The following is a 9,048-nucleotide window of genomic DNA, read 5'->3' as shown; positions in this document are numbered from 1 at the left end:
CTGCTGTGGGATAGGAGTTGTGCCCCCCCCCCCCAGTGTGCCTCATGCATAGTGTGGGAATCCCTTTGTGTGTGTGTGTGTTAGAGGGAGAGAAAGAGAATCCCTTTGTGCCCTACCCTCACCCTCTGACTCACTGTAGGCCGTGTGCTCCGCACCCCTCCGCTCCCTTCCACACCGCCGAGACTCCTTCCTGGACTTTGTATTGTAAACAAACTAGTTTCCCATCCCACGCACTGAGCTGGCAGCAGCCTTGATGGATACATAGATACAACTGTATTACCCCTTTAAGGGAACTGGTTGGTCTTGAACATTGAGCACGGTTACATGCACACAATAATGAGATTATTGTGGATAGTCAGGTTACACATATAAATAGTTTGTTTTAAAAACGTTGACATGCTTTGCAAGAAGAACCGATGTCCCTAATAATCCGGTTTACATGGGACACATCTGGAATCAGGCTACCGGTGGGACTTTTGATAAATGCAGAAAATCCCCAATCAAATCAGAGTTCAGATGTGTATTAGTTTATGAAAACTATTTATAAGATGTGTACTTTCAGTTATTTATTTTTATTTTTCTCGATCTCACTTCACTCGTGCTTTAGAGGGAAGCTTGCACTACCCCGTGCTGTCACATGTACAGAGTAAATACACAATAGGAATGGAGATTTCTATTTTTAATTATAAAAAATAAAAATAAATGTATTTCGAATTTTTTTAAATTACATTTTGAAAGCAGTTTACATGTCCTAATAATTCGAAATATTTCTCAGAAAACCAGTTGTTTTTAATTGACCTCTGCTTACTTCGATTATGACCTTTTACGACGATTTTTAAGATAAGCAGAGTAAAGTGTTTACATGGCTAATGCCGTACTCGGCCTTCTGCCATGATCAGTTTTAATATTGAATTATTAGTGTGCATGTAAACGTATTCATTAAGATAAAAGCCTAGTAGCTATGATACAAAAAACACATTTACACCAGAAACATGTTGCCAACCTTCTAGAGCTGTTTGGGGGGGCAAGTCTCTAACTGATTTTAGAGGCTCTAGTTGTACCCCTGTTAGAGGCTCTAGTTGTACCCCTGTTAGAGGCTCTAGTTGTACCCCTGTTAGAGGCTCTAGTTGTACCCCTGTTCTGTTACCTCTGTAGTCACACCTGTTAGAGGCTCTAGTTGTACCCCTGTTAGAGGTCTAGTTGTACCCCTGTTAGAGGCTCTAGTTGTACCCTTTTTTTAAAGGCTCTAGTTGTACTCTCTTATTAGCATGGTATTCCAACTGAAACTTCTCAAGTTACTTATTTCCTATACTTTAGTGATGAGATATTACACAAATACATCATTCATATGAACCTGCTGCAGCCTCTCTTTAGTCTAATATAATAATCAGAGTGATGGTAGTAACTAGGGCTGGGATGTCAAGGGAGCTCACCATACGATGTTATCGTGTGCTTAGGCGCCGATACGCTACGTATTGTGATTCTCGAATTTTCTATATGTATTGTGATTCAATACTTATATTTTTATTGCCAATTTTGATGTTCCAAACATATTGCTCATCCGTAATGTCTGCTGCAGAGAGACGAGAGCAACGAGGAAATGAGTTTTGATCCGTCATGAAATAAATGTTGATAGCTAGAACTATCTAGAAAATCAATACTGGAGTTTATCAAATGGGCAGAGAGCGCTCTCTGATCTGTAGTAACCTTGGTTTTGTTTTCCCCTGATGTGATCTCTCTCTCTCTCCATAGTCACGTGGAGACGAATCACCACTTGCACGACCCTCGGAAGACCATGACGACAAGCCATGAACCCGATGAGTCTCCACCGCCCCCCCACCCTCTGCCAGCCCACAGCAACGCAACATGGCGCCCGTCCCAGCCAACCTTGGTGAGTCACGCACAAGTTCTCTGTCTCTTTCTCTGTGGGCTCTCTCTTTTCTCTCGTGTCTCGTTCGCCTCTCTCTCTCTCGTGCTCTCCCTCTCCTCTTCTTGTGTCTCTCCCTCTCTCCCCTCTTCTCTGTGTCTCTCCCTCTGATCTCTACTCTCCTGCTGTGCTCTCTCATCCCTCGCTCCTTCTCTCTCTCTGTGTCTACTCTCTCTCTGGACTGCTCCCTCTGCTCTAACTCTGGCTGGCCCTGCTCGTCACCTGCGCTGCCGTCTCTCTTGCCTCAGCCCTCTTCACACAATAACCAGATCACCTAAGCGAAACTGATGGAGTATGAGATAAGTCCTGTCAACTAACCATATCGACTCCTGACACGTCCGAGATGGTATCTAGGCACCATGCGCCACAGTCCGTTGAACAATAACTCTAGTGCGACTGCGATGCACCAGCCTGGCAGGAATAGTACTTTGAACAGCCTCAGGCCAGCAGACTTACCACAATCACCAGCAGACACATAAACCACAAGCTGAACGACGAAACGTCCCCACCAGCCTTACCATACACCCAGGATAACGCCAGAAACGCGCCTCGAGACTCTCGCAACAAAATGCATTGTGCGCCGAATACGCATCGACCCTGAAAGCCCACGTCGGAGCGCACCGAAGACGATGTCTCACTGAGTCTCAGCTTGTGGATGCTGCCAAAGGTGGTGAGTAGAATAAAAGAGGAGAATCAACCGCGCCTCTCTCGTGCACGCCGCGTTCCATCGCTCCCATGCCTGTTCAGACGGTTCAGGTGACAGAGGCGCCTGACCGAGCGAACAACCTAGCCACCAGTAGACCATTGTGTCTCATCGACACAAGATTCAGACGGAACATGACAGCTGTATAACTCTAAATTCACAAGCCAAGTTAGCGAAGGAATAGCCGTGCACAAACGAACAGTTGACTGACGTCCCTCCGCAGGCATCATATAACTCACATCCGCGTGTCTCAGCGCCTAGCAGCTACCACAGCGCTCATAATCATAGCACACCACAGCCTACAGAACATAATGTTGACAAGCCACCTATGACGCAGCCTGAATAACCGAGAACGAGCGCGACCCCTCTCGCTACGAGCTGCTACCGACTGCGAAGATGCAGCGCCAACCACCTGAGAAGCACGCATCGCTAGAGCGTCGCCGCACCAGCCGCCAGGATGGCAACCGCTCTCTACAGCGTGCGGGTCAGGACCATCGCACCATGCCCTGGCCAAGGACACCCACCCGCCTGACTCCACTCCTAAAACCGGTCAGGCCAATGGGCACCGCTCTGGTAACAGAGTCCACGCGCGGCCGTCCAATGAGGCAGCCGCCTCTCTAAAGGGTCAGCCGCCAGCCGCAATGTGGCTAATGCCGCGTCTCATGAAAGAGGTCAGAGGCCACAAATGGCGCACCGCTCAAAGCTAAAGAGGCCGTCAGGCACAATGGGGCAAAACCCTCAATACAATAGAAGAACCCACAGGTCAGGCCAATGGGCAACGCTCTCTAAAGGGTACAGGCCCAGAGTAATGGACAAAACGCATCGCTAACAAGAGGAGCTTCACCAATGGCGCACACCGCCCTGCTACCAAGAGTCGTTCCCCAAATGAAAAGCCAGACCAGTCTCATTCATCCCACCAGGGTCAGGCCAAGATGAAAGATGAAAGCACCGCTCTCTAAAGGGATTCAAGGCACAGATGAGAAGCGGCACCCGCGTTTCTAAAGCCGACAAGAGCCTCAGACTGCGCCCAACCGGCGTGCCCAGAGCCGGCGTCTGCTGAAGCAGTGATCTGGCAAACTCAATCCAGGAAAAAGCGCGACCCGTGCCCTCAGTGGTTTTGTTATATTGTTCTAACAGACAAACATGCCAGGAAGAACAACCGCTTTGAGTTGGCTGATAGTGATTGTGTTGAGAGGTTTGACTATCTCTGTCTGTGTTACAACTGAATGCATGTAGGTTACTGCCTTGCTCCAGAGCAGAATGGAAGATTTTTGACCCTTGGTCAGCTTAGGGATTTGATCCAGCAATCCTTCCTGTTACTGGCCCAATGCTCCTTACCTGCCAGGTGCTACTTGCCGCCCCGAGCGACTGGTGATGAATGAAGGTGTCTTGTTTGACCATTTAGGCATGTGTCTACAGCTGGAGAGTGATGGGTTGGGACGTGGGCAGTGGGCAGGGCACAGTGTGAGTGGCAGTGGGAAGAGTGGGCAGTGGACCGTGGCAGGGAGAGTGGGGCAGGAGTGGGCAGGGGAGTGGGGCGGGGAGTTGGGCAGTGGGAGTAGAGCAGGCAGGGAAGTTGGTGTAAAACAAAGCGAGCGGGAGGGGGAGAAACATAAAGCAGGCAAACAAGTGAAAGACCTTTGGGAATTTAGGACAGTGGGGACAGCGGAGAGGGCGCCGGGTGGCTTGGGCTGGGACAGGATGAGAGGGGGGGTTGGCTGGCTGGACAAGAGGGGTGAGGGGGCCCTGGCTTGGGACAGAGAGCCGGGGGGGGGTGGCTGGCAGAGAGAGGGGGTGGGGTGGCTGGCTGGGGACCAGAGAGGGGGGGTGGCTGGCTGGAACAGAGAGGGGGGGGGGGAGTGCTGGCTGCGGACAGGAGAGGCGAGGGGGTGGCTGGCTGGGACAGAAGGGGGGGTGGCTGGCTGGGACAGAGAGAGGGGGCTCGGCTGGCTGGGACAGAGAGTAGGGGGGAGTGGCTGGCTGGGACAGCAGAGGGGGGGAGTGGCTGGCTGGGGACAGAGAGGGTGGGGGGGCCGGTGGCCTGGCTGGGAGACAGAGAGGGGGCTGTGCTAGGCTGGGACAGAGAGGGGGGGTGGCTGGCTGGGCCCGACAGAGAGAGCCGGGGAGGTGGCGGGCTGGGACAGAGAGAGGCCGGGGGGATGGCTGGCTGGGCAAGAGAGAGGGGGGGGGTGGCTGCTGGGACAGAGAGGGGGGGGGTGGCTGGCTGGGACAGAGAGGGGGGGGGGTGGCTAGCTGGGACCAGAGAGGGGGGGTGGCTGGTGGGACGATGGGGGGGTGCTCGGCTGGCACAGACGGGGGGGGGTGGCTGGCTGGGACAGAGAGGGGGGGGGGTGTGGCTGAGCTGGGACAGAGATGGGCGGGGGCGGTGGCTGGCTGATGGGACAAGAGCGAGGGGGGGGGTGTGGCTGGCCAGAGAGGAGTGAGAGAGGGTGGGGCTGGGGAGGAAGCTGGCTGGGAGGGCGGGGGGTGGCTGGCGGACAGAAGAGCGGGGGGGGGTGGCTGGCTGGGACAGAGAGGGCGAGAGGGTGGCTGGTGGGTACAGAGGGGGCGGTGGCTGGCTGTGGAAGATGAGGGGGCGGGGGGGAGTGGCTGGCTGGACAGAGGGGAGAGGGAGTGGTGGTGGACAGATGGGCGGGTGGCTGGGACAGAGAGGGCGGGGGGGGGTGCTGGCTGGGACAAGACGGGGAGTGGGTGGCCGGACGAGGGGGTGGGGGCTTGGGCGGAACCCAGAGAGGGGAGGGGGGGGGGGTGGCTGGACTGGACGAGAGAGGCGGGGGGCTGCTGGGGAACAGAGAGAGGTGGCGCTAGCGGACAGAGAGGGGGGTGGCTGCTATGGGACAGCAAGGGGGGGGGGTGCTGGCTGGGACAGAGGAGAGGTGAGGTGGCTGCTAGGAGCTGTGGACAGAGAGGGGGGGGCTGGCTGGGACAGAGAGAGGCGGGGGGGTGGCTGGCATGGACAGAGGAGGGGGGGGGGGTGAGCTGGCTGGACGCAGAGGGGGAGGGGGCGGTGGCTGCGCTGGGACAGAGAGCGGGGGGGGACGGGCGGCGAAGGTGGCTGGCTGGGACAGAGAGGGAGTGGTGGCTGGCTGGGACAGAGAGGGGGGGTGGCTGGGCTGGGACAGAGAAGGGGAGGGTGGGCTGGACAGAGAAGGGGAGGCTGGCTGGGACACAGAGGGGGGTGGCTGGGCACAACAGGGGGGGCTGGCTGGGACAGAGAGGGAGGGTGGCTGGCTGACAGAGAGTGGGGTGGCGGGCTGGGACAAAGAGGGGGTGTTGGGCGGGCACAGAGAGGTGTGTGTGTGGCTGGGTTGTATGCGTGTTCAGTGTGCGTGTATGAATAGAGCAGTCTCATCATCCTGAATAATTGTCTGTACACCGCCCCACTCGACTTGTTCAAACGCACACTGGGATGTTTTTCTCCTGTCTACTCCGTGGCCTTGTGGTTAGTGTCCGCCCTGGATTGGAAAGTTAGAAGTTTGATCCCCCGGGCTGAGTCGTACTAAAGACTGTGAAAATGGGACCTGATGCACATCTCTGCTGGCGCTCTGCATTAATGAGAGAGGATACTGGAGGGGGAGGTAAGACCCTGCGGTAGAACCTCCTGTTCCAGGAGAAGAGAGTGTACTGGCGACAATCCAGTACAGCAAAACAAGAGAAGATACAGGTAATCAGTTGTCCTAGTCCAGTCGAGGCTGTATCACCATCCACGCATATCAGATAACAGCGAGAGAGACTACCGCTGATCGCTGATCCAGGGAGACAGGAGGTCCTGTACTGGGCTACAGCCACGCTTACAGAAAAACAGGAGACACGAAAGTCTCAGTGATAACTGTCCAGGGACGCAACACCCCCAAAGTTACTGGTAGGCATCCTCACGATACAGAACCACCAGAGATAGCCAGCTAGTTGTACCATGTGCCACCCGGCGGCAGTGATCGTGCCACCTCACGCGCACCAAATACATCACTGCGTACGACAATCAGAGAACAGAAATCCTGACTAGTGTCGCTAGATCAGGGTGCATGTAAACTCTAGGAAATTGATATAGCAAGGTGCGTCAGCGCTACCGAAAACAGCCGCAGATTAAACCTAGTCCTGCCCCAACAGCGTGAGCGGTCCCACTAACCTTCGTACGGTAGTTACAGCACACAGGCGAACAAATCACGCTACAGAAACAGGAGAATAGCATAAATACTCTCCTGCACTACAAGGGGAGAGCCGTCACTGCACCATCAGCGCGACCGCAAACAGAGAACCCAGCTCGCCCTCGCTCCCTGACTACCACGACACGGCCCCCACCCCCTGTAACGACCGTGGGTTGTCATCTATACAGCGAACGCAGCTGCGCACACGACGAGAAAAACAGGAAGATAGACTAGTGTCCTGTCCAGCGAGGTGATACTGAGTACAGCCAAACGGACCTGCATCCCACGCTACTCGCAAGATAGAGATAACCTAGTGTTCCTGTCCAGGAAGGCAGACAACCTATGCTAGCTGGAGCATCCCACGCAGCCTAGCAGCATAACAGGATAGAACGATGTCCTGTCACGAGGGCGCGCCTTGAAAACAGAGATTGTATTGGACTACAGAAACAAGGAGATGTCCTAGCAGTCCTCCAGTGTACCGCATGTCCAGAGAAGCATAAGTATAGTGGTTACAGAAACGAGAAGAAGACTTAGTTCTAGGCAGCGGCCGGTGCCAGACGCCATGTACTGGTACATCAGAAACAGGAGATAGACTAGTGTCCTGTCCAGGGGGTGTACTGGTACATCAGAAACAGAAGATAGACTAGTGTCCTGTCCAGGGAGTGTACTGGTACAGAAACAGGAGATCTGCTCATAGGAGCAGGAGCCTTTCTGACTTGGACAAACCAAGGCTCATGCAAAAGTGACTTACCTACTACGCCCTACCCCTACTCTATTGAAGTGATCACACACACTCACACTCACACTCACACATGTTTCTGTCAATCTTCCATGGAAAGTTTTCACATGATAAAATCGATATTTGATATGGATGTTGGTGACTGATTCACAGGTGCCAGTGCTGTTCTTTCCATGTCCAACTCTAAATGTCATTCTCTCGCTCTCTTTCCCCACCTAACAACAAACGCTGTAGCTGTTCCTGTAGACTTCCAGTCATTGTGCTAACGCTAGTTAGCATTGGCTCGCGAAACTACCCCCTTGCTKAYTTGGAATTATTTCGCCACTATGGCCTATTTATTGCCTTACCTCTCTTATCTTACCTCATTTGCACACACTGTATATAGACTTTTCTATTGTGTTATTGACTGTATGTTTTGTGTAACTTTGTTGTTTGTGTCGCAATGCTTTGCTTTATCTTGGCCACGTCACAGTTGTAAATGAGAACTTGTTCTCAACTGGCCTACCTGGTTAAATAAAGGTGCATTTAAACAAAAAATAACTTCCTTCATACTGGACACCAAGACATACAAATGGTATCCATGAGTTRGTGTGACTCTGGGGAAGTAGATAAATGGCTTCGTTATCTATTTTAAGAGTCTCATTAGATCCTTACCTATCGTTTGCATAGGGATGTTCCAGGGATGTCTCCAAGAGACCCTTAATGTGAAACAGACCTTACCCAGAACCTGGTGACCATGTTCTCAGAATATTCAATATGAAATGTTCTAGAACCGTTTTCATTGGAACGTTGCAAGAATATTCCCGGTGTCCAGTTTTCTGAGGGGTTGGGAAAATATTCCATCACGYCAACCTGATCTTACACAGAAACTTAAAACTTCTTGCAGCTTTCCCATGAAACGTGTCTGGAACATTCATATATTATACTCTGAGAACATGGCAACCACGTTCGGTGTCATTTTTAAACATTTTATTTAACCTTTATTTAACAAGGCAAGTCCGTATGTTTGGTGTGGCGTTGATGGAATATTGTCCTGAACCTCAGAAAACTGGACACATGAATATTCTTGCAACGTCCCATGAAACTAGAACCCGACCAATATGGGCTTTTTGGGTCCAATACCGGATCCAATTTTTTGGGGGTTGGGGACAAAACTTACCGATTTAATTCCCTCCTCGTCTCCTCTCCCCTTCTCTTCTCTTTTCCCCTCCCCTCGGTCTCCTCTCCCCTTCTCTTCTCCCTTTCCCCTCTCGTCTCCTCTCCCCTTTCTCTTCTCTTCCCCTCCCTCGTCTCCTCTCCCCTTCTCTTCTCTTTTCCCCTCCCTCGCTCCTCTCCCCTTCTCTCCGCTCCCTCAGATGGACATGTTAGCTCTGCTCTGCGGTAGGGTTGAACAGACAGGTCTATGGTTTCCAGTTAGAGGTCTTGATCCCATACTGTAGATCACTGGTTCCCAACCTTTTTGGTTAGTGTGCCACAACTGAGTTGTTGTATTTATTATGGATCCCATTAGTTC

At 52.6% G+C, this 9,048-nt stretch overlaps 1 protein-coding gene across 3 annotated transcripts in view; it reads left to right on the top strand.

Moving 5' to 3' along the window:
- Positions 1 to 1,787: 1,787 nt before the first annotated feature.
- The window catches only part of LOC111975813 (WW domain-containing transcription regulator protein 1), a 27,087-nt gene continuing 19,826 nt past the window's right edge, over positions 1,788 to 9,048 (top strand). For 2 of the 3 annotated variants that reach the window (XM_024004420.2, XM_024004419.2), the window contains exon 1: positions 1,801 to 1,891. In XM_024004420.2, the coding sequence (XP_023860188.2) occupies positions 1,867 to 1,891 (25 nt within the window). In that variant the 5' untranslated portion in view covers positions 1,801 to 1,866. Of the gene's footprint in view, positions 1,892 to 9,048 lie in introns of all 3 variants that reach the window. The other variant, XM_070447692.1, reaches the window with a different exon arrangement.

Source organism: Salvelinus sp. IW2-2015, linkage group LG16 (assembly GCF_002910315.2).
Source record: "Salvelinus sp. IW2-2015 linkage group LG16, ASM291031v2, whole genome shotgun sequence".
NCBI classification, from domain to species: domain Eukaryota; kingdom Metazoa; phylum Chordata; class Actinopteri; order Salmoniformes; family Salmonidae; genus Salvelinus; species Salvelinus sp. IW2-2015.
The sequence above is the reverse complement of the archived record's forward strand: the minus strand, read 5'-3'. Positions and strand labels throughout refer to the sequence as shown.